The 26,714-nt window shown below is 38.9% G+C and overlaps 1 protein-coding gene across 7 annotated transcripts in view; it reads right to left on the bottom strand.

The window, feature by feature from the left end:
* The window catches only part of NEDD4L (NEDD4 like E3 ubiquitin protein ligase), a 336,647-nt gene that overhangs the window by 57,407 nt on the left and 252,526 nt on the right, over positions 1–26,714 (bottom strand). For 4 of the 7 annotated variants that reach the window (XM_024217469.3, XM_024217470.3, XM_024217465.3 and 1 more), the window contains 5 exons: positions 19,549–19,715; positions 12,769–12,901; positions 12,325–12,501; positions 6,437–6,511; positions 3,910–3,969 (listed from right to left, as the gene is read on the bottom strand). In XM_024217469.3, the coding sequence (XP_024073237.2) occupies positions 3,910–3,969; positions 6,437–6,511; positions 12,325–12,501; positions 12,769–12,901; positions 19,549–19,715 (612 nt within the window). The remainder of the gene's footprint in view (positions 1–3,909; positions 3,970–6,436; positions 6,512–12,324; positions 12,502–12,768; positions 12,902–19,548; positions 19,716–26,714) is intronic. The other 3 variants (XM_024217471.3, XM_024217467.3, XM_024217468.3) reach the window with 1 other exon arrangement.

Genomic DNA, 26,714 nt, shown 5'->3' with positions numbered 1-26,714 from the left:
GAGGCAAACCAACATGTTAATATTAACTGCTGCTTGCTGTATTTAGTTTAAAAATTCACCACCATCATAAAGTGTTATTCTTATCCTACAAAACTGGTGAATTGTTCCCCCACTGGTTAAAACTGAGGAACATTCAGGAGCTCACGTGCATCACTCTTCTGGAAATTCAGAAAACATGTATCCCCTCTGTTCTAATTCAGTCCTCGTTATCTGTATGTGAATCTTACAAAATATATTTTGCATTTTATACCTTCATATAACATTTAATTTCCCTTATATGGTGGACATGCTTTTTGTGTAACTCTGACTTTATTGAATATTATTATCTGTTATGGTATTTTAAAAATCTTCAACTTTCCACATAAAACTGACACAGTAAACAGTATTTCAAAACTAAAATGCCAAACATGATAACTGGAAAACTGTAACGAAGAGGTATTAGTAGGGTGTATCATGGAAGCAGCTTAATGCAGCAGAAATCATGAGGTTTCACTGTTAGAAAAACACATGGAGTAATTGCTTAAATGATGGAAATGTAAATGTCTTACAAGAAATATCATTACTGGATTCTTATCTATAGAACACTACAGTATTTATGTTCAATTTAAAGAGAAAAAAAAATCCCATTACCAGGTATGAAAGTCATTCACAACAATGTGGCTGAAAGTATAAGAAAACCCTAGAAACAATTTAAATCATTTATACCTACTGAGGATGGAAGGAGGCAAACAAATTAAGTCAACTGCATGATACATGGCAGATTACATTTAATTTCACAATCACTGCTATCCCCCTGCTTCAATCACTCTGTTCATAACCACCTTGAAATCTAACAGGTTTAAAGTTTCCCACTTGTTTTTTCTTGTATTACTGACAGAATATTGTATGCAGGCATGAGGGATTTTAATAAAAGTTTATTTTTCTTGTTAAAAATATTGTGGCATCTAAATTTCCAGTTACTTTTGATAAAACACCCACCAAAGAATTTAAGGCTGATGCTCTACAGATTCTGCACATGGAGCATATTCTGCATGAGGCCTGAAGTAAGGCTACATAGCTATACAGATACCTGTGTGTTCAGTAACATCACAAACCTCTCAGGCCTGATTCACCATCATGATTACACTGCAATCTAACATCCTCTTTTTTGTGTAGCCTTATAAACAGCAACTTGTGTTGTACATTCACCCTGTTATAAAATAAATATTGTAAAGCAAGTTGAGGACAGCGGAAAATGATTGTCCCAGAGACTGAAAAAGTGGATGACAATGCACTGTGGGTCACAGTCTCGCTCTGTCACCCACAGATCCCTGTTGAAATCCAAGGTGCATTAGTTTTCCTTATTTAAAGCTCCAGCAACATATTATTCAGTAGCTCTTTCATCTGCTCTACCCTCTGATCAGATTCCCTATCAGTTCCAGAACTCTTCTTTGAACTATTACAGTAGCCAGTGCTAAGAGAATTCTCTCATTTAAGGGCACATGCTTCATGTGGTTGAGCTGAAAAACAGCCTACATGGTTCAAAGAAGAAATCAGGAGTCCAGGAAAGGTAAAAATGGGTAGAAAGTTGACCATCTAGTTAAGAAGGGAGGAAATAGAAGGGGAGGAGAAGAGGAATTAGCTAAACAAATTTGGCTGAGGCAGCTCGAAACCCTGATTCAGTCACTTCCTAAATGGTCATGATTTGGGGTGTTTTAGCTATTGATTAGCTTGTCAGAATAAAAGTGGTTTAGATCACAAGACTCTCAGCCAACAGGTGAGGAGTTCATCTGTTCTAGGGTTGCAGATACTGTATACAAATCCATGCATTCACTGTAGTGAGAGGCTATGGAAATTCTCAACAGTATGCATTTTTTTTTTTTTAAAGTGGCTACCTGAGAGGCTTTCAAGGAAGTTTTTAAATCACTTGATTTTAATCACATACATTGTATTCAACACAAAACCAAAAGGATGTTTTAAGTCCGTTAGTGAATATTGCCAACAGCAGGTTTGATTTAGAAGGGAGCTATGAGGACAGAGTCACAAAGGAAAGAGTCACTAGAGGTGGAACCATTAAAGATCACATGGCAACATGTCTCTTCCTTTTTATTGTCTCCTCACTCCTTATAAACTGAATCCAGTTACTGGCAGCATTCCTTTGTAATATGAACTGAGCTTTGCAAACCAAAATAGAGACTCAGAGGCAATTCATTTAAAACACATTAAATTAGAACTTTCAATTCTCTTTACCAGTACTTTATGCATTCTCAGAGGTAAACTGAATTTTCTTTACTGGTTTCCTTTGATAAGATAAATCAGAGATGGGATACACTTATTCAAGTTATCTTGATTATCCTCCTGCCATTTGTGATAACTAGTGCTTTGTCCAGTCTAGTTTTACCGTAAAACATTTCAAGGCAAAGTATTCAGTTTCCTCTGAAGCTTTCAATAAAGCTCTTAAAAGCAATCCAATTAAAAAACATTATGTATTTACACACACACAAATATACATCAACACACATTCAAAGAAGCACCCACTTTACATAATCATGTATCAAATTTTGCTCATCGTCTGTAATTGACTTAAGTGAAAAAGAAGGCCCCCTGCAATACAATAGACAGATCTCGTATCATTACACTGCACATTAATATTTTGTGCATTAATTTCTACGTGCTATCTAAACACTGAAGGTCTACATTGGTATGGTAAATGCCAAATCAATATGAATGTAAAAATTCAACAAGAATTTCCTTGTACTATGCACCAATATATTTAGCTATCACAGCAACACCGTATGCCTATTTTGGAATACAGTGGCGTTACTGACCAGGCATGCATAGAGTAGCTCTAATCTGAATTCAGTTTTTAGTAGAGGAATATAAAATTGTACAAAACGTGTGTGTAATTAATGGAACTATCTGCCAACATTGCATTAGAAATCAATACAGAACATTTTGCCTGCTTCATGTGGCTATTAATCAGTTTTTCCACAGATATCAAAGGCATTTCCGTGTTTATGAAAGGTATTGACACTTAATTCAAGGTACAAGGTACGTTTCCTTAAAGTTCAATAAAGAACCTATACAGTGCCTAACACAACGGTGCCTTGATCCTTGAATTAGGGCCTCATGCTACTTCCACAACAACAAAAAATAAAATAAAATAAAATGGTTTTCATTGGTGCACATATATATTTATAAAAGCTGAATATATTTATTATTGGACAATCCACTTGCTTTAGATTCACATTTAATCAGATTGTAAGTGTATGGGATAGCTTCACAAACGACAATGTATTATGAAAAATGGTTTCAGGATATAAAACTTCCAATTTAAACACTGTAAAATATTTTCTTGAACCATTCAGAGTCAAATATCCAGCACTGGGCTAGTTAATGACAACAGGAAAGTAAAACTTGGTAGTAAACAAAGACCATATACTAACTACATTGAGAATTACATGGGTAAACCCCTCTGCCTGCATGGTTCTCAAAGCAGGATCCAGGCCTAAGAATAAAACTGAATTAGTCTAGTGTTAAGTCAGTGCAAATGGTAAGTGCTATATTTTAAAGGGTCTGTTTGTATAATCTACATTGCAATTAGTATTGCATTTAAAAATGAAGTGCTACATCTTTTAATTTTTGAGCACTAGTCAATGATATTTACTAAGAGTGTCATTCTGTTTAAAAATCAATTGCATTATAACCATATCTTTATTGTATGCTAATATTACTGTGATATTATCGTATTCTTGAAATAATTTTTGCAGTGTAAAAGGTGAAAAACAAACGTTAAAACTTAGCTATGGTTTCCGAAAAGTTTAGACCAATACACTGCTGCTGTGTGAAAAAAATGTCCAGTGTCATAAAAGATGCTAAACCCAGCCCATATTTAATTTACAGAAAGTGTTTGATAAAGAGTATTATTACCGTTGGTTCTTCACCACCTGTGACAGTTGAAGAACGAGCTCTCCTAGATGGACCACTCTGCTGTTAAATGATAATTAATGTTACAGATAAGTATGTTTAGTGATGAAGGTAATAGATTATGCTCACATCTTCAGGAATAAGGAATCATAGCCATTCTCTCACACTTTGTAATGGAAAGCAATTAGACTGAAGTTATGTTAAATAAAAGACAGCAGCAAGGAAAATGAAGCCATCAATCACTGATAACCCAGATGAACATATCACTTATAAATTCAAAGACTGAGGCACTAGTCTAATAGCTGTGGTGCAGGATTCTCTATATACACTAGTGCTATAATGCAAGGTGTTTAAATAATTACTTTTTCCAAACAAAAACAATTTTACATCTTCAGCTCTACAAGCATAAAGCGCAGACATTTAGAAATGAAGAGGCAATTTTCTGGCCAGCAGTGAGTGCACAGCCCTGTGAAAAGTCAGAATCATAATAATAAAAGAAATTGGTGTTCCAAGTTTTCTGTAAGGAGCAATATGTTCCAGGACAGACAGCTTAATTAGAAATAAAGTAAGGGTTTAGTTGCTAGAAGAAAAATGACTGTTAGTTCAGTAGAGATTGATGATTGGTTAGATCAAGTATGTCCCAGTTTTAAAGGAATGCTTTTTATACTGCTGTTTTGAGCACCTAATTTCATTTAGTAAACATTTTAAAACAATAAACTGAAGGAAGAGTCATAACAAAGCCTAACCTTATACACCAGTTAAAACAACCCACAAACCACAAACGACAGGAGTGAATCAAAAATATTGAAAAAGTAGAAGCTCGCGGGTACAGATTCCAGCACAAGCCAATCACTTATAGTAGAGAGAAGAGACAGTTTAAGTATGCTTTTGCTGAGAGCCATAACATTTTTAATGCTGGGGGTAAATAAGTAGCTGAGTAGTACTTTACATACATTTCCATTGAACACTCACAGAAACATCTATTACTGCAAAGCCACCATTTCATAATGACATCTATAGAATCATTAGATAATCTCCAGCTTTATGGTGAATTAATAAAAACAGGAAAAAAATGTCAACTGTTTAACTACAAATTTATATCAAAAAAATGAGCCAATTTAAAATTTAAAATGGCAGAATCACACCAATTTAACAATAAAAAAAATGACAACATAAGCCTTCAATTATTCATATTTTGTTATTTACTGAAGAAGCAAGTTCTAATGATCCATTTCATTCGTATGTCCATATTTACAGTTCTGGTTAAAAAAAAACGGGGAAAAGATTTCTGCAGAAAGTTCTACAGGAAATATTGTTATTTTTTCGTTGAAATGTCATCCGTTATGAAATATTCTGGCCAGCCATAGTCAAATGCTGATCTACTTCAATTTTATTATAGGTCATTTTATCTGTGTCACCACCACTTTGCCCAATTCTATGGAAAAAAATGTAGAGCTTGGAGGACATCAGCTGTAAAGTGCTACATAAATATAGAGTAAAAGAGAACCCAAAGCTACCTTTCCTGTTTAAGAACCATCTTGGGATGTGGATCCTTTTCCTGTTTAAAGGGATTCAGTTAATTTCTTAGCTACTATATTAGGAAAACCTGACTTGTTAACTTATATCATATTGGTCAGAAAATTATTGGGACTGTTAGATTTTGGTTTTACATGGCCCTTCATAAAGGGGATTGTTAAAGCTGGGTGAAATACTAGTCAATTTCTTTTTATTTAAATTGGCAACTGACTTGCGATATGCTGCAAATTTTTTCACATTTGCAAAAAGTGTTGATTTCCTCACCGCTCCCACCACCTTTATGGGTGTGTGCCTATTTCTTTTTTGTGTTACGTTTCTTCACAGGCCAGAAAAGGTTATGGTAACACTTCTGTGCAAATTTTGAATGGCTTTAAATAATACTGACACACAAAAACAAAAACCCATGCACAAAACAGTCCATGAATTTTCAAGTATAACAACCGCTATTCTCCCCCTCCAAAAAAACAAAAACAAAAACAAAAAGCAACCCTCCGCCCACCTCTCAAATTTAATAAAAAATGTCACCAATTTTGCCCCAATTCTAATTATATAGCTACCTGTAAGCCCAGGCATAAGTCTATTTCAAAATGTGTGTATTTGTTTTTCAAAAAAATAGCACTGGGCCAAATTCCCTCTGCGACAGGCAACTCCAGATTGCAGAGATATAAACGAGGACAGAACTAGATGCATGGGCTCAAATCCTGGCCCCAGTAAAGTCAATTGTAAAACTTTGATCGACTTCAGTGAGGCCACGATTTCATCCACTGTCTTTAATCATCTTGAGTTAATCTTTTGTAAAACAAGTATAACCGTGTTACTTTGTTGACCTATGCAACATGATCTTAATTTGGAATCAGTTACCGATTGGTACAGTCATATTCCTACCACCTATGTATAACTATTCTGAAGCCATTGTAACAGGAAAAGGTTCCACTCAGAACCAAAGAATATTTAAAACAAAGCATAGAAGAAATAAAAATGAGCTTTGGTTTACCAGTGATAAGTGAGACTGTTCAGCAACTGCATCTGTTACACTGCAAGATCTCAATCTTGAAGAAGGATCTCTCTGCTGAAAGAAAGGAGAAACTTCTAAATTGTAATGCATTAAACACATGTGGATTTTCATTTTAGCAAATTCATTTCTATTTTTCAATATTGCTCTCGGAGTCCAAAATAAACCAGGCTTGCCCTGCAATCTCCATCTCCTTTATATTTCTACATAATCTTGTGTCACAATTAAAAACCATTCTCTTAAATTCTCAGCATTTCACCCTGGGCTTGTTTTGGACTAACCGGGAACAGGAAGAAGTGGGCCACACATCTCATCCTATTATTTAACAGTCAAGGCATGGGTGTCTTACGGACAGACTTCAAGGGAGGAGGGCTGGCTAGCTGGCAACTTCTCCGGGAAAGTACACAGCAGATTAAACAGTCCTGTAACCGGCAGCAAGTTGGGAAGGCTGACCCCAAATGAAATGCTGAGTGAAAGTCCCATGGTACTTCTGACAGTCTGTTTCTATGCAGCTTCAGAGGAGAGACCTCAGGGAATATAGGATGGGACTGGGCAGTACAAAGAAAAATACGAACCTTTGCTTGACTCTCTGGGGCTCCAATGCAGCCCCTCACTAACCTATAGGATGGAATTCACTCCACGTGAAGAGTCTACACAAGATTCCCTGCGCCAAATAAATGCTGCGTTTGTCACCCACATAAGGGCAGGGAAGGGTGCTGCTCCCACACAGGAGTGTGTAAGTGGATCCAATGCCCCCATTACCCTGTGCATTGAGGGCGGAAAGCTCTATTCCAGAACATATGCTGGAATAGCAGCTATGGTGGGTCTTTGCTGGAACCCAATGCCCTGGTCATGGATTGGTAGGATGAATGCATTATCAAACATACTCCCAAGAATCAATTCCTACCTTAAAATAGTAAGAACAACTGCAGGTGTAAAATGTGAATTCATTGTATACTGACTGCGACTGTGTCCACACTGCAATGGAAGTGATGATTTGCCACCTGAATAGACATACCTGTGCTAGCTTTAATCCAGCTAGCATGCTAGAAATAGCAGAGAGTACATACCCAGGGTCCTGGGTGAGCTTGTTCAGCCTATATTGAAGCCTGCGCCAATGCCTTTTTACTGCTATTTTTAGCATAGTAGCTAGATAAAAGCAAGCGTGGGCATGTCTACCCGGGCTGCAAGTCACATGCAAGTCTGCTGTGCAGACACAAGTCCGTGATGAAAGTGCAGTTAATAGTAATATGTAATTGATATCAACTCAGAAATTTAACACAGAAGTTGACCAATTCATTAGGAGGATTAGAATAGATATTACTCTTAGCCTTCTGTCATTCTGTATAGGTATTTATATTGTACCCATCACAACAGTATCGGTAGTCATAATAAACATTACAGGTGGCATAATAAAGAGACATTTAATAACTATTAAGCATGTGCTCTGGTTATCGGTGTGTGCTGCTCTCCCTCTTTTTTAAAAATCAGGTTTTCCTATGTTTTTTATCAGCTGCTACTGGATTTGGTGGAAACAGAGACCTGCAGACAGGTACCTACCACTTCAGCTTTGCATGGCAGTGCAAGCTTCTTCCTGCCTTAAAGAATTGGTTCCTTTATTAAGACATGTGTATTCCCTATCAAAAAAACAGCCTAGCAGCACACGGCACTATCATAGTGGGTAAAAGACTGACGGGGAACAGAGTATGAACTCACTGAAGACCAGGATCACCACCACAAAGTTCTTAATGGTGGTCAAAGGGTAAGAGCATCTTAGAAGTCCTCCTCCCACAGGATTTCTGAACCACAAATGAAAGGAAGCCTCAAGAATGCAATACGTAGCATGCCCAGCTCTTATGCTGGGGGAAAACTCTGTCTGTCTCTTACCTATATTTTTTGAAGATAAAAATCTGAGTTTACTAGACTGAGAGTCAGATGGATTATCCAGCTTTCCAGGTGAATATGAAGATTACTGACTTCATAAAAAAAAACTATTTTGACAATCATAGCAATTAAATGTCTCTTTACGTAATGCTAGACACTGGTTCCCATTTCTGCAAAGGGAACTAAGGCTTTAACAAAAACACCCAATATCATAAGACTCATGATTAAGGCCCCACTTAATTTGCAATATTGAGGAAATTGCAGTTCCTGCGATATTAGACTTCCACCGCAATTTTTGTTTTAATTAGCTTACTTTGGACGCTATTTTCACAAACAATTTTGCATACGTTTTATAAATTAAATAAACAAATTAATGGAGATATCCTATCTCCTAGAACTGGAAGGGACCTTGAAAGGTCATTGAGTCCAGCCCCCTGCCTTCACTAGTAGGACCAAGTACTGATTTTGCTCCAGATCCCTAAGTGGCCCCCTCAAGGATTGAACTCACAATGCTGGGTTTAGCAGGCCAATGCTCAAACCACTGAGCTATCCCTCCCCCTTTGCAACAAACACTTGTTTCCCTATTAGTACAGTAGAACCCCATTTATCCAAGCTGATAGCAGCTAGAGCTTGGGCTGTCAGCCATGCGCATTATTGACTAACATAGTTGCAGCAAAATGTCTGATATCAAAAAAATTAGCAGGCATAACATAATATTTGAGTGTTTATATTGTTCCAGCATTTTTTTCTTAATCAAATAGGACTCTCTAGCTTTTCCAAATAACCACAATTAACAAAAGATCCACTATTACTTTTCCATGATTTTCTGTGTCTTGCGCACAACTCAGACAAAATTATTTGACAACCATCCCGTAACTGAAATAGGGTCTTACTCATGATATAACTGCGAGAATTGTCAACACTAAGTGTGACACAAAGTAATACTGGTAAATGACTGAATTGTATTTCCTGGCTCCAGTCACGTGACATAGGTCAGGATTTCAAAAAACTGCACCATATGGAGACCTAACAGTTCTAGACACTTAGAGAATTACCCTTTGCATGCATGGACCTCAACACAAGGATTTGGGCTACAGTGCAGCAGTGAGAGTGAGGGTCCAAAGCAGTGAGAGTGAGGGTCCAAAGGTTGCACATTCCCATCCCCTTTTTATTTAAAATGGGTCTCATTTTAGAGCTATTGTGAGGGGGGAAGGGACTAGTTTATTGATGACCCCCAAAGAATCACCCTGCTTGATCTTTAAAAATACGAATGCTGGTCCCAGTCAATTTTTTACACTGACATGTAAGCCTGAACAGGTGGCTTTCCCTTTCTACTTCAAAACACAGGCTACTTCCATGGAAATTGGCTTTATAAACAAACTGACTCAAAATGAAACACAAATTACGGCTCTAAGCCTTCTCAGATTTGGCAGCAACTAAGGTTTCTTCTCAAAGACTGTTCTTCCCAGATCCCCTCTCTCTGTGCAGACAGCCACTCCAATCTCCCTTATACCTAGAGTAGGGTTAAAGGTTCACCTGCAACAACGGACCAGGGCTCAGCAACACCTGGCAGGCTCAACACCTGCTAACAAGGTAAGTTCTTAGGATAACACTGCCTCCCTGTTAAAAAACACATTCACTTTATAATATCCCCATATAGCGTACTAGCGTCACACACTAGCATCTGGACTTTAGATTCAAGACATTAGGCCTAGTGTCAATGATTTTTCTATTACTCATGAGAATTCCATAAGATGGAAAGAAAATCAATCAGCTTCAAAACAACCTCTTACTTGGAACCCTATTCTCTCTTTCTAGAATCAGCAATGCTCCCTCTTAAGTGAATTAGTGCAAATAAGAAGCCTGTTAATTTAGCTGACAAACACTGTTTGTGTGTCAGCTGCTTTCTGGATACCTTATTGCATTGCTTTTCTACATCGTCTGAATGAGATTGCAGGTTCCATGCATAGAAATAGATCTTGGGTATTTTTAGACTGTTTATTTGCACAATTCATATCTCAGACATTTATGCAGAGGACAACTGGCAAACAATATATGAATAATAGAATAACTGTGAACTACAGATATACAAACTATCTGGCCTGTTTAAAGAATGATTCAGACTGACACTCCCAGGTGCTATGGGAATACAAATAAATAACATAAAGTAAGTTAATAAGGTGCATCTCAGAACCTCCAGTCTTTCCCCAAAAGATACAATTTTTGATCTAACAAGTTTGAATTAAGAGTACACACAAAGTGAAAATCATTTTTTTAAAAAGAAAATCTCATTTTGCTGCCACATACACTATGTGTGGGACAAGAATTATTATTGATGTACCTTAATTTAGACAATTTTTTCAGTCAAAGCTATTGGTTCCATGTGGATAGTCTCCTGTCCCCAGCATGGAGTCCCAATGAAATCAGTGGGTATCCACAAAGGTACCAGGCTCTACCATGTGGTTCTGACTGCAGGATTGGGGTTACAGAGTCTGCTAAACTAGCCCACAGCTGACATTCAAATCATCATAAGACATCTATTCAAATGGACTCTGAGTAGAATTTACATCTACTTAATTTTGTAAAGTAACACTTAACCAGAACGTATCTCAATGTAGGTTTCTTATCTCCTGAATGACAATAAGATGTCCTAGGAGACGACAATATATTCAGTTTCCTATGTTCGATTCAATATTTACCATTGTTTATTTTATCAGAGAGACATGAAACATTCCCACACTTGCAATTATATTACTCGTCCGCCATGATATGATCATGATCATCAATTTGCCTTGATTATAAGATACTACAAATACAAATTATAACTTTTCATCTTACTAAGGAGAGCGAACATATACAAATCTTATAAAACCCTGAAATTTCATATTTTACCACAACTAAACAGCTCCAATTATATCTTATTTAAGCCTTTTAATATTTGATCCAGTTCAAATTGTGAGATCTTTTCCGAGTTCTAATTTAAGAGAATAGCACTTGTTTTAAAATATATTACAAACATACACAGAAGCAATATCTTTTATTTGTAAGATGACCATTACTGTAACAGTGCTCTAAAGCTAAGATAATTTCCACTAGTAGGATTTAAAAAAAATTTCATCTCAGTGAAACAAATTACAAAATCCATAATAAGTGTAATATTTTAATAAAAAATGACTTAAAATTTAACCAAAATAGATGGAGCTTTCCTTCATATGAGTGAAACTTGGTAAGTCTGTTTAAGTAACATTAGTACTGTTTATTATTTTTAGTACTATATTGAATGGTGACATTCTGACCATATCAAGCTGTACAATCAAATTCAAAGGGACACTTTCAGTTGAAATTTTGCATCTGCTAAAACCGAAGATCAAGAGATGTGTTTCCACATTTGTTTTTAAAATTCTAATACACACACCCACACAAAACCACCACACACTGACATCCAAATAAACATTCCACAGTGGTGTGCAATTCATCTCAACGCTGCAATATTTTGCCAGTACTTGACAACCAGACATCAAAACTGACAAGTCTATTTCTAACTGAACTGCAAAAAGCGAACAGTAAAAAGTAAATAGGATTTTAAAATATTCTGTTTTAATAATCAAAAGGTGATATTTAAAAAAATAAACATACTATAAGCCAGGTTTGTTTTTAAAGACACTAGATAAAATTCTGGCTCCAATGACGTCAATGGCAAAACTTCCATTAACTTCAGTGGAAACAGGATTTTATCCACTGTCTACAACTGTTTAGAAGATACATGCATATTTAATAATAATTCTTGCTCTTGTTCAACCTCAAATATCAAATTATGGGACAAGATTGAGGTTATTAAAACAAGAATCCCAGCCCTCAAGTGTAAAATAATGCTTGATTCATAATACCTTCCAACTACTACCTACACAGATGGATGATTCAGACCATATCAGACTTAAAGTAACCAAGGTTAGTTCAGTAATATATATGGTGAGCACACTGCTTACAATCAAAGAACCAAATTGTTCCCCATTGGAATCAGGAGTGACCTGAAGTCTTCTGTTCAATTCATCAGACAGCTCCTGAGGACTGGTCCGCGAGACTGGAGAAGCCGGGGGTGGTGGCAATGACAGGCTTAAGGAATCTCCACTTAGACTCGCTTCCTCTGAAATGGTTTCCCAGGGCTGACAAAAGGAAAAAGATTATGGCAAGTTAGACAAGTTGGAAAAAGCACCTCATTCACTTTCATTCCACCTAATTATCACCAGAATTTGGCTCAGGCAGCTACCTCAAAAAAATTGTGTGAAAACATTGCTGTACATATCGTGTATTAACTAACTTACAATTAAAAGGAATCTGTTTGGAGGAATTTAACTTAGTTATAGGGACTCTTGTAACACCATAGAACAGTTTCTTATTGCTGAGGAAATGATTTCAAGACCTGTACGTACTTCAGATGCATCTCCACTCTCCGAAGGCTCAGGCTCCAAATCCTCACTAATGTGTCTCCGAGAACGAAACCGTCTATGGGCTGCCTCTTGGTTTATCTGTCTGATGTTGTTGTCAGAATCAGATGCAACATCACTGGACATTGTGGAAACGAGCAAGGATAGAGGGGAGAACAGCAAAACTATTAATCCTAAATTAACACATTGTAATTCAAGATGTTCTGTCCATCTACAAGTAATTAAAAAGGCACAATAAGATTAATTCTTATATCATAACTCTGTCAAAATATATTCAAACAGATCAACCCATAGTCCAAAGCAAATAAAACCTGAAGTCAATCACAAAACTTCTGTTTAAATTAAAAAAGAGAACAACAGATTTTATTACTCATTGCAGCTACTCGGACAACATTAGATACTGAGATCCTTTATATATAAAATAGGTAGAGCAGCCCACACTTCCATACACTACCTCACCACTGTGGGTGCTCGTGATCAACCAACTAGTCCTGCCCATGCTCTGGCACCAGTTCAACACCAAGCACCCACCCCTAGGAACTCTGGCCAGCCTCCAAAAGACAATCCTAGAGTTCTTCTGGCTGGCCCTGTACTGGGTCCCTGCAGGTGTCCTGAGCCTCCTCCTGGAGGGGTGGGCAGGTACATGCCATCCGCCTTCAGCCCTGCAGAGATTCTTTTATGGTGCAGGTAGTCTGGCATAGAACATGCTAGTGCACACCTTCCTCCACCACCTCTCAGGGCTCCAATACCACGACCTCCCCGGGACCTGGAAGCTGGTTTCAGCAACCAGATCTATAGGGCCACCAGAATTGGAGTCCTTCTGGACTATGATTGGAGGGACTGGACCCTGTGGTGCTCGGCTAGTGCATGGGGCTGCTCACCCTGCATATCACCCATCAGGTGCTGCAGGAGACAATGGCAGCCTTGACCACCCACTTCTGTGGCTTATAACAAGCAAGTCCTGCAGGTCAGTGTTCCTTGCTCACCCCTCACTCCTGGCCTTCTGGAGTTTTTCATCACCCGCTGCCCCAGGCATCCCCAGCATACAACTTGAGCAGGCTCAATGCCATCTATCCAGTCCGTCTCCGAACTGTGTGCCAAGAACATTCACTTCCTTGCCTTTGTGTCCTGCCCCAACACCAAGTGGTGGGACCTGCTACCACTTACTGTGGGCTAGTCTGAACTCCACTCTGGTTCCATGGCCTGCTGGGAATATTAGCAGGCAGCTCCTCTATGGAGCCATGAGCATGCATCTGGTACAGTTCAGAGAATCCTGACACCTGTTCTTTTTGCAACAAAAGGGAGACCCTGGTGCACATCTACATGCCAGGCTGCAGCCCCTCTTCTGGGTCCTCCAGAACCTCTTATAGTGGTTCTGGTTGCACTTTCCCCCACACTTCCTCATTCAGGGACACCCCATTGGTGGCCCCACAAAGTCATAAAGCCTTCTGGTGTGCTCTGCAACTGCAGGACCTATTTCCAGTCCCTTGTCCGGTCACGTCTCTGGGAAGAATTCCCTAGGTGGTGAACGCTGACTCCTTAGAGGATCAGAGGTGCTGCCTGGGGTTCTCTGCTCAGCATCCCCTTCTGGTTCCTTCATTTTTAACTTTGGACCTCACTCCCGTTCCTGTTTTTTTCATTTGTAGCTCCAAGAATTCTTTTATGGCCTGGGTTCAGTGGTTCTGCCCCATTGGTTGAGGGAATTGGCCTTTAGCTCTGCCTGTCCCATTAGCTGCAATAGGTTCCCCACCACTGCACATCATTTCCTGAGCTAGGAGGAACCATCACAAGAGCTAAGATGCTACTTCCATCTCTATGCTTAAGTCAATCCTGGTTCTCTCTGATGAGGCTGCCAACAAAGGATGGTAGTTGTTATTGAGAGATTTTGTGAGATGGAAGCCTCTTCAGAAAGAACTGGCCTCAGACCACCAACTCATTTCACATAGATAAAGGACTGAATGTGTTATTTCAGGAAGTTTAAGGAGCCACAATCAATACTCTGGGGTAGATTTCCTGCTTTGGTCTGCCCCCTTTGCACAAAGTAAAAATTAAGTAATTTAATCACATTGTGCTCCAGCAATTTCTCCCCACCCCCAACATGCTCCCTGCACCAGGGACTATGGAGAGGGGGACAAAGGAAACAGATTTTGGCTCTGTGCCTGCTAGAGATTCCCTCATGGGGAATCACCAACGAGAAATGCAAGTGGTTGGGAGTGAAAGCCACCTATAATTCCCCTTTTGGGGATCCCCAAGCAGGCACAGGCTCACAACAGCCAGTTCCTACACCTCTCTCTCCTTCAGGCTTGATACAATGGGGAGTAATGGGGAGTTGCACTTATGACCTGAGGCTTGAAATTGTAGCCTTCCAAGGCGATCGTGTTAAGAAAAGAAGTTTCTTCATAACCATCACTTTCAACAGCTACAATTTACAGCCTCAAGGGGCACAAGTGATTCACAGGCCGCACACCACAAACCCAGACCCTAGAACACTCATCACCACATTTCCTCATTACCTGAGTAGGCTATATTTGAAACACTGACCTGTGAGTGAGATGATACACAGCCTACTAGCAATCACATGAGCCACTAGGTTTCCTACTTCTGTTTCATAGATTCAAGAGCTTAAGGCCAGAAGGGACTGTTATAAAGCACAGCTTCCAGAAAGCTTCACATCAAGACTGGAAGCCTATCAAAAGATGAAGAATCTACCACTTCCCTTGGTAGTTTGTTGCACCGATTAATCACCCATTATAAAAATTTGTGCCTAAATTTCTAATTTAAATTTGTCTTCCTTTCTTCCGCTACTAGGCAAATAATAAGCATGAAGGGCTTTCTCCGCTAGATTAAAGAGCATTGTAGGACCCAGTATTTTCTCCCCATGAAGGCCCTTATATGCTGCAATCAGTCAATCAATCAATCTTTTTGATAAGCTAAACAAATTGGGCTCTTTAAGTCTCTCACTCTCAGGCATTTTCTCCAGCCCTCCAATCCTTTTTATGGCTCTTTTCTGTATTCTCTCCATTTTTCAATGTCCTTTTTAAAATATGCACACCAGAACTGGCACCAGCACTGGGCTCATCAATGAAGCATACAAAGGTAAAATCACCTCCCTACTTCTAATTCCCCTACTTGTACATCCCAGGATCACATTAGCCCTTTTTGCCATAGCATCACACGGGGAGCTTCTGATCAGTTGTTTGTCCACTATGACCACTAAATCCTTTTCAGAGTCACTGCTTTCCAGGATACAGCCCCCGCCCCCTCACCATTCTGTAGGAATGGTCTAAATTCCTTGCTTCTACATGTATGACTTTGCATCTGGCTGAATTAAAACTCATTTTGTTTGAACAGGCTCAACTTACCAAATGATCCAAATTGCTCTGTATGACTGCCCTGCCCTTGTCATTATTTACTACTCTGCCAACCTGTGTGTCATGCGCAAATTTTATTAGCAGTGATTTTACATTTACTTCCAGATCATTTACGAAAATGTTGGATAGCATTAGGCCTAGTACTGAGCCCTACGGAACCCCACTAGAAACACCCCCATTTGATGAGGATGATTCTCCATTGACAACTATTTTTTGAGATCCGTCAGTTAGCCAGTTCTTAATCCATTTAACGTATTCTTTACTGATATTGTACTGTGCTATTTTTTTAATCAGGTTTTTGTGCAGTACTAAGTCAAATGCCTTACAAAGTTTCAATATACACCTTTACCCCGATATAACGCTGTCCTCGGGAGCCAAAAAATCTTACCGTGTTTTAGGTGAAACCGCATTATATTGAACTTGCTTTGATCCGCCGGAGTGCGCAGCCCCGCCCCCCCGGAGCGCTGCTTTACCGCGTTATATCCGAATTTGTGTTATATCGGGTCACGTTATATCGGGGTAGAGGTGTATTACATCTACCCAGTTATCTTTATTAACCGAACTTGTACTCAAAAAATGAAATCATGTTTGTTTGACAAGTCCACAGTGATAAGACAACTGAGGACAGCCCCATCATTCAGTATATAACATCCCAAATTCCATTATATCAGTTGGTTTTAAAAGCGATGCAAAACGTATAGAGTAAAAAGGCACAATATCATGTTAATTATTACAACTGTTATTGTTAATAAATATATAATCTAATTAGAAATCACTGTCTGCATAAAAATATTAGTATCCAAATCTCTAACTAAGAGGAAACCTAGAATAAACAGTAGGGTTTTAAGAAATGTAGACAACACAGATTTACATAATTATGATAATAAATATAAATTAGTATTCAAAAGATGTTACTGTAATAATTAGCCCATCGTGGAAGAAGAGTAGTTACATGTCAAACAGCAAAATAAATCTAGGTGTTTGACTAATGTTTGATTTCAGTACAGATCTTACCTACTCAATTATGCATGGCTTACCGTATTTTGTAACAATAAGAAATGTAGAATTAAGAACGTGAAAGGACCTCTGCCATCAGTAGAAGATTACATAAATTACACATTTTGGTGTATATTAAAATCTCTTAGCAAAGTGAAATATTTTTAGCTGTATTTAAACTCAAAAGGTATGCTGCAGATTTCTCTTTCCTAGTTCCTATTGTAAGCACACTCTTATCAAATAAATAATCTAACTAGTCAGCAGAGACCTCCCAATAACCTGCAATATGCCCCTAATAGCCTTGTTGGTACCAATTTGTGTTCACTATTATATGGGTATGATGGAGTTAGAATAATACTGTACTGCTGTTCACACTTTATCCACAATACATATATGTACATAATATGCAAGCTTTTTATATACACACATGGAAGCACAAATAACTTATCTATAATGGCACAAAGCTAATATGGGTATCTTGACACCTAGAGCACACATGAATAAAACTGGAGAGTTCGTAAGGAGATATGGTTCTTTGTATAGGGGCATTTTCCAATAACCATACAGTTCCTAATACCTTTTGTGACCCCTCTGTTCCCCCAACATTTAACGCAACTACCAAATCATTTACAGATATTCATATGTGAGGTTCAAGAAAAGCTGACAGAACATTAAAAACACTGAAAGCTTCTTACCATAAGTCCCCCTGCCTTCAAATATTGTAACACCATTAAGAAAAATCTATAATTTACTATCAGAATTAATCAACAGCTATTAATAAAAGGACCACCACTGAAGCCAGTGTCTCTAAACTTCAATTGACATCTATAAAGAAGGGGAAAACTGAACATTACAGAAATAAGATGACAGTTTGAAAATTCCTACTGATTGGTGACCTACAAGGGCTCTTCCTTACTTCAGGATCTCTACAAATGTGTGTCAGGTGAGATATCATCGTACTGAGTAAGCTGGGCTTTTGAGGTGACTGCCTGAACTTCAATTTCAGCACAGCCACTGTAAATTATCTAACCTGGCAGGCCAGAGAACACCCCTAAGGCTGGCTGCATTGTTTCCTTCTGTAAATTTCCCCAAGGCTCTTCCAACTCTAGAACGTGTCAGATTTTGCCCTTCAATGTGAGCATACCTCACACTTGCGAATGGGAGTTGCATGAGAAATGTCATATGCATACAAATTATAAAGAGGAATGGTAAGCAGAGATCTAGGTTGTATGGTTACTATGTAAATATATGTTAACAAATTAGTCAGAAACAAATTACAGTCAGTCAGTGAGGCTCAATGAAAGTGGAAGTCAGTCTGCCTTTATAAAAACTGAATTGTGAGAGAAAGTCTAGGTTAAAACAAAAACAAAACAAAACAAAAATCCCTCTTTTTGACCAGATGGGAAATGTAAACCAACACCCTGAAGCAGCAAAACTAATTACAACCAATTCTGTTCAGTTAAACTTGTTCATTAAGTCTATTTTACAGAGATAACATGTATATGGAGGGCTCAACTAGATTACCCTCTAGTTTGTTAACATAGGTGGTCTAATTTCTACAATTTGCAGTCAGTGGTACAAGGGCCTAATTTAGGTGATCCCAAGGCAGGATAGGGTATTTCACTATGTGCCCAATCCTGCTGAACATCCTTAACATCTACTAAAGCCAATAAAGAGTTGAGAGCATTCAGCAACATACAGAAAACACTTAACACCTTGTAGAACCTGTCTCTATGGGTCTGATCCAGCATCCACTGCAGTCACTGGAAAGACATCCATTGACTTCAGAGGATTCTGGATCGGGCCCTATGTGTTTAAGGAATCACCTGGTTTCAAACTGGGACTATTATATACAGAAAACTCTCCTTTTTTCCTGAGCCCATGTCCCTGTGGTAATAAATACCTATTGAAATGTTTAAGATTTTGTATGTGCTTGGAGATTGTCTCATATAAAAAATTTGATTAACTCCAGATTTGTCTAAAATACTAAAATGGTCTAGATGTTTGTTTCATTAGATGCCACACAGTTTTTAAAAAAAGAGAATACCACTTTTTAAAGGAGTACAATTTCATCTCCAAGTGAAAGACCATAGCCTTTAATTCTCAACTAACTAGAGTGGTTTATGAAAAAACAAACAACCCACACACTCAGACCAAATTATATTCCCCGATATTTATCTCAGTTAACATCAAATTTACAACTAATCTGTTATTGTAAAGAACAACATATGAACGTACCTCATAAAAGTCTTTAGGTCTTTTGTTTTAAGATTTGTTCTGCCTACTGCCTGGGATATCTATTGTGAATTCATAATAATAATACTTGTTTGAAAGAATAACCATCCTTACTCATAATCTTGCATGTTCCATCAATTGATTGAACTGCTCTGATACTTACATTAAACTTGGTCGGTGCCACTGAGTTGTCCTGTTGTTATGGTTGACATAGTAAGTACGTCCCAAATTGTCCACTTTTTCTTCCCATCCAGGAGGCAGTGGAGGAGGTGGTAACTCCTCTTGATGATGAGATACAGATTCATTGGAGTCAACCACCTCCCATGCACGCTTAGGAATAAAAAAGAATTATAAAATTTAAGTTAAACAAAATAAGTTAAATTCCTGTGGATTTGGGGTATAATGTTTTCTTATATTTAAAAGTTTCTGAAGTGATGGATTAAGAATTAAAATTAAGAATAAAATTCAAATGGAATGACACAGAACCTGTCCCACTGATATACAACATACCTCATATCTTGGCAAACAAAAGAAAGTCAGTATAAGCTTTTCAGATCGTAGAATGTATTTAAACTCTCTCAATAACACTTCAATGTTAGCAAGTACTTTGTATAATGCTAACAGTCACTGTGTTATAGTAAGCTCACTTCTCAACAGAAATTAGCCCCGTGAATTGTCCAAGTAGAGGAGAAGATGGGAAGTTAAAATTTATTAAAAAAATATTTTAAAAAGTATGCTTTGTCCTTTTCCCAACCCCCTAGTAAATTACTTTTCTTAGGACTAGCAAAGAGCCCTGTACTTGTGTCACCAGCTGTCAATATGGGTTCTTTCTAGATTATGCTTCAGCCTCAGTACAAGATTCTGTACACCAAATTCTACCCCCATTTGAATCTAAAAACCTCCTCTTACTCCTAGTCTGCAACTCCCCCCGCCGTTGCACATGTGCAAAGTTATGCTTGTGCTTAAGCACTTTGCTTAAGTGAGGCGTAAGAGCATTCCACTCCCATTGACTTCCACCGGAGTTGATGATGCTCACCTTCTCAGGGTTCACGTTCAGAGTCCTGTAATATCAGGACCTTGCATGAGCCACAAAGTAGAGAGATATAAAAGCATATTTTAACTAGGCAGATGGGGCTAGATCCACAAAAGGACTCAGGTACCTAACTGCCACTTCAGACATCTAAGTCCAACTTTTCACAGTCACGGAGATCCTCAAAGCTGCACTCAGCTGCCCCTGCTCTGTAGGTGCCTAAAATCCTCAGGTGTCTGCATTTCCAGCATTAAAGTCTCCCAGGTGCCTAAGTTTCTGCCAATGAAGATCCTTGCAGCTGCCTCTGTCTAGGCGCCCAAGTGCCCATCTCATGCGTAAGCCAAAGCAGGATCCTCAAACTAGGCATTCCTTGGCTTATCTTGCCTGCAAGGCCTGATCTGGTAGGCATGCTCTGAGCATGCCTAAACTCACACAAAATGGCCTGGGGAGTGGGAGTGGGAAATGGCCTGAGAGGGACAAGGGATTTGAACTTGGATTTCCCACTTCTCCCTTAAGCACTGAACGATGGGATATTCTGATGTGGAGCTCTCTCAGTCTCTCTTGTTGAAGCTGTTCCACTGTGTATAAATAATTAAATGTGAATTGGGCCAGAAAGAGTGAGAATGATTCTGAAGTCCAGTGGTTAGGGCACCCACCTGAGAGAAGGGAGACCCAATTTTAAATCTCTTCTCCTCACCATGCAGAGGGGGGAATTTAAGCAGAGATAAGTCCCTTTAAAGGATTGAGGACATACCCTCTCCTTGGAATTTTCAACTGGCCAGCTAAGATGGCTCCCTGCTCAGCATGTTGGCTTGTGTGAATCCCAAACGCTTCACATGCATTGTTTAGAGCACCTAGGTGCTTAACTCAGGGCTGTGAATTCCACTGGATGGCAAGGCACCTAAAAGTTAGATGTTGCAACACTGAGCATTGCAACGTGTAAGTCCCTTTGTAGATCTAGCCTAGAATGACTCTGAATACAAAACAGGCACAGGGAGCAGAGACTTTGAGTAAAATAGTGCTGTTTTTTACACATTGAACAGTGACTGAGGGATCCATCTATCAAACTTGTTTTATAAATAAAATGTACTTAACCTTGTAAATAATTCATTAAACACACAGTTACCACTGCTATTAGGAACATATTATTTGAGGTGTGTCTTCAAATTCCTGTGTAGGTAAATAATTATTCAATTTAATCATTTTGCCTTATGTAATATTTTGAGACATATTTTAGATTTTATAGTGACAGCTTCAATACACTAATTATAAATTCATCAATAAATATTTTACTCCTATAATTTTTTTGAAAAAAAGTTTTTTTTTAAAAACAGGTGTTATGTTAATTTCCAGGAAATGCAGATATGCTTTAGAGGTCTTTCCCCCCCCCACACCCTTAGAGAGAGAGAAACAAATATTTTAGGATGAGATACTGCCAAAAATTTTACTTGTTAATAAAACAGAGATTATTGTCACAATATGGATATATGACAACTGCAGACTCATGGTAAAGTAAAACAACAGTTGGGCTTTAACTAACATCCACTGTGAGATCTAATTGAAATTAAGACTAACAAGACAAAAGTTGAGAATGTTATATAAATTTACTGCAAGGCAACTGCTGTGACTGAATGAGTTTTTACACTCTGCACAGTCAGTCCTGCCAAGAAAGTAACAATGAAAAATGCATGAAGACAGTTGATTCAAAGTAATCCTTCTAAAGGGAGACTTATCTAATGCATTCTATCGTGTTTATGCCAAATATAAAATACTTGGATAGATTTTTCTGAAGGTTTTTAACCACTGAGTAATCTACAGAAGAGGGAAAGTATTCAAGAGGGGATGAAAGAAAAATCATAATAGAACTACTGTAATTGAATAAGGTAGAATTTCAGAAACACTTGCAAGAGTTGGTGTGTTTGCAAAGGTATAGAGCATCAGTACCTACATCAGAAGTAAGAGGAAGATTAACTTATTACCAAAACAAACATTATCATAATCATCACTACATGTCCCTCTTGCTAGGCTGGGCAGATGCTTAGGAGGGTGGAGATCTGACTGGACACCACAAAGCAGATGAAACCACACTCTTGATCATAACCTTGATAGCTTCATGAAAAAAACTGACTTTGAAATTCTTAAACATCACATCCACCATAATCTCTCCACTGCTGAGGACAGCCATACAGTCCCTGAAATCTAGCCACGAGATAGTGAACAAACCAGCAGACAAAGGGGGCACCATTGTAGTCCTCAACCATGATGACTACATTAACAAGGCCAACCGATTACTTTCCGACACCATTTACTATAAAGAACTCAAAGAAGACCCCACACCACAATTTACCCTGGAACATAAGGATATCATCAAATCTTGCCCCATACAACTCAAAGAGAAACTCTGCAAACTCATCCCCCAGGAACCTTCTACGTGCTTCCCAAAATACACAAACAAGGGAACCAGGCAAACCCATCATATCTGGCCACAGCATCCCCACCAAAGAAATATCGGGATTCACAGAAACCATCCTCAAAACACCCACCACACAGAGAGTCAGCTTCCTCCAGGACACAAATGACTTCCTCCACAAACTCCACGACATTAACAACCTGCCTCAGATCATCATCCTTACCATCACAGATGTCACTTCCCTATACACCAACATCCCCTCACAATGATGGCATAGCTGCCTGCCTCAAATATTTACTAGACAATGGAGAACCCTCAGATATCCATCCCAAACACATCACCAAACTCATCCATTTAATCCTCACCCATAATTTTAAATTCAACAACAAATACTTTATTCAAACCATGGGAAAAGCCATGGGCACTAGGATGGCTCACCAATATGCCAAACTCTTCATGGGCTACCTTGAAGAATTTCTGGAGAAGTGCACCACAAAACCATGATATACCTGAGATACATAGATCATATTTCCATCCTCTGGACAGACGGCTTAAACTCCCTCATAGATTTTCCACAACAACCACTGCCCATCCATTCAACTTTCTCTGGAACATCCCCACACTAGCATCAACTTCCTGGACACCACAACCAGCTTCAACAATGGAACCCTACAAACAACTATATACAAGAAACCCATGGATCACCACATCTATCTTCATAGATACAGTAGCCACACCAAACACACCAAGAAATTTGTTATCTACATCCAGACACTCAGATACCACAGATTATGCTGAGGAGAAAGTCCGGGATATATATACCTGAACACACTTAAAACCGCCTTCACCAAACAAGGACACTCCACCAGAGAAGCAGAACCCATCATGAAATGGGCCACCCAAACACCTCAAGAGAACCTGCTTCAATACAGAAATAAAACCCCCTCTGATTGCGCACCCCTAGATGTCACCCTTCCCCTCCCCACTGGAACCCATACAGGGTATTTCCAAACAACTACAACCAATACTCGATGGGGACCCCATCCGAAAGAAATCTTCCCTTAACTCCCACTTCTGGCCTTCAAACCACTTCCAAATCTCTCCAAGATCATCATCAGAAGCAAGCTCCCCACAGATCAGGACAAACCAGCTCAAAGCGGCACCAGACCCTTCCAGAACAACACATGCAAAATCTGCAGACAAATCTCCACTGCTACAATGATCAACACATCCCACAACACACCTTTCAAGATCCAAGGATCCTACGCATGCCTACACATGCCTCATCCAATATATGGATGAAACCAGACAATCACTATGCTCTTGAATGAACTCACACAGGAAAATGATAAAAGACAAAAACACCCCATCACGTATGGGTGAACACTTTTCACAGAGTGATCACTCTATATCGGACCTCTCACTCCTCATCCTCAAAGGAAACCTGCACCACACTTTCAAAAGACAAGCCTGGGAGCATAATTCATTACTCTGCTAGACACTAAAAATCATGGACTCAACAGAAACACTGGATTTTTGCTTATTCCAACAATCTGCAACCCACTAACCCCCTCTTTTTGTCCTATGACTGCAGAGGTGTTAACGGGCCACTCTACCTTGAATGGTCCCTTACAATATGTGCTAACTACTAATGTACTTAACAGTCTGTTCCACCTTGCATTTAGCTGTGATGCTGGGAGTACCTCTTCCAGACCGGAAGAACAACTTTGTGTGGCTCGATAGCTTGTCTCTCTCACCTAGGCCATGTCTATACGTACAGCACTGCAGTGATGCAGATGTGGTGAAGACACTCTATGCCAATGGGAGAGAGCTCTCCCATCGGCATAAAAAAAAATCCCATCTCCGCAAGTGGCAGAAGCTTATGCCGGCGTTAATTTATGTCACTCAGGAAGGTTGTTTATTATTACTGTCTCACTACGGGGTGGAGGGACAGATGACACTAAGGCTGGATCTACACTACAAACTTACTTCAGTAGAACTATGTTGCTCAGGGGTGTGAAAAATCTACACCTCTGAGCGATGCAGTTATACCGACCTAACCCCCCTGTGTAGACAGCGCTATGTCAATGGGAGAGCTTCTCTTGTCGACATAGCTACTGCCTCTTGTGGAGGTGGATTAACTAAGCCCATGGAAGAAGCTCTCCCGGCGGTGTTGTAGCATCTTCACTGTAGCGCTTCAGTGCAGCTGTGCCACTGCCGCTTTTTAAGTGTAGACCTGCCCTGAGGGTATGTTTGAGCTAGCATGCTAAAAATAGCAGTGTAACTGGGGGGTAGGGCAGGTAGCCGCTCAGGCTAGCCACGTGAGTACACACCTGCCCAGACTACCTGGGTACAAACCTGTGCAGCTAGCCCAAGCCATCACCCATGCTACCCCCAGCTACATTGCTACACTGTACACAGGGAGTCAGAACTTTCCCTGAATCGGAGACAGAACACATATATGTAAGAGGGGAAGAGAGATAATGCAGAACTGGAGAGGATATATGTATACAGGAAGAGTGTAAAACTGTCAGATAAAGAGGAACATAGGAATCACCATATTGGATCAAACCCATAGTCCATTCAGTTCAGTGTCCTGTCCCCAATAGTGGCCAGAACCAGATGCTTCAGAGGAAGAACCCTGCAGTAATGAGATGAGGAATAATCTATCCTGCAGCATAGGTCTCATCCTGAAGCACAAGGTCTAATATTCCGTCCAAAATATTTGTTGCCATTGATTATAATGCTGGATATTCTTGATAGCCATATAATGTCCAGTCCCTTTTTGAATCTTGTTAAATTCTTAGCCTCAATGAGTTCCTGTGGCAATGAGTTCCACTGATTAGTCACGTGTTGTGTGAAAAAGTATTTTCTTTTACCGGTTTTTAATTTTCCACCTTTTAACTCAATTTAATGCCCATTGTTCCTGTATTATGAGATAGGGAAGAGAGGGAGAACAGAAGTTCCTAATCTATCCTTTCTAGATTACTCATTATTTTATATACTTTTATCATGTCCACTCTTTTTCATCTCCTTTCTAAGGTTAACATTCCCAATCCTTTTTCACTCTCTTTTCATATGGGAGTTTTTCCAGCCTTTTGATCATTTTTGTTGCTCTTCTCTGAACCCTCTCCAGTTCTGCATTATCCTTTTGAGACTGAGTGACTAGTACTGAACACAGTATTCTAGGTAAGGCCATACCACTGATTTAATATAAAGGTATAAAGACATTCTAATGTTTCAAGTGTTATTCCCCATCCCATTTCTTATGCATCCTAACATATAGTTAGCTTTTTTGAATGCAGCTTCACATTGGGCAGAGATGTTCACTGAGACAATACAATGATGCCCAGACTCCAGAAAAGGAAGACAAGTGCAATGGGGAATACATTAGAAGAGGATACAATAGAAGAAAAGAGTGGAAAAGTGAGAGAGAATGAGAATGGTGGATAGACAACACAGTGACGGAGTAAGATGGAATGAGTGTGTGGAAGTAAAGAGGAAATGAGAGCAAGGAGGAAGTAATGGGAAGGAGAGTGAGAACATATTGCACCAGGAAAAATGAGAGGAACAAGGAAGTAGAAAGATGAAGAGAAGTAGTGGTACTTAAAATTGGCCACACTTTATATTAGAGTTTCTTGAAGAAATAGTTTATAAAGGGATAATAAATTAATAAATGTTTTAATCAATTGTTATTGAGTCCACTGGTCAATAGGTTGCTTATGGATGACTTTTATAACACCTTCTACTGATATCCTTTAACCATGCATGAAATGTAGGACTTATGTCTGTACATACGCATATGGCATCTATTAATCATTTATTAATCCTTTTAAAATTATTTATGAAGGTAACTAATATTAAAAAAAAAAAAAAAAAAAAAAAAAAA

The sequence above is a fragment of the Terrapene carolina genome, unplaced genomic scaffold (genome assembly GCF_002925995.2).
Source record: "Terrapene carolina triunguis isolate 2854851 unplaced genomic scaffold, T_m_triunguis-2.0 Scaffold69, whole genome shotgun sequence".
Classification (NCBI taxonomy): Eukaryota; Metazoa; Chordata; order Testudines; family Emydidae; genus Terrapene; species Terrapene triunguis.
This window is presented reverse-complemented; position numbering and strand designations above follow the sequence as displayed.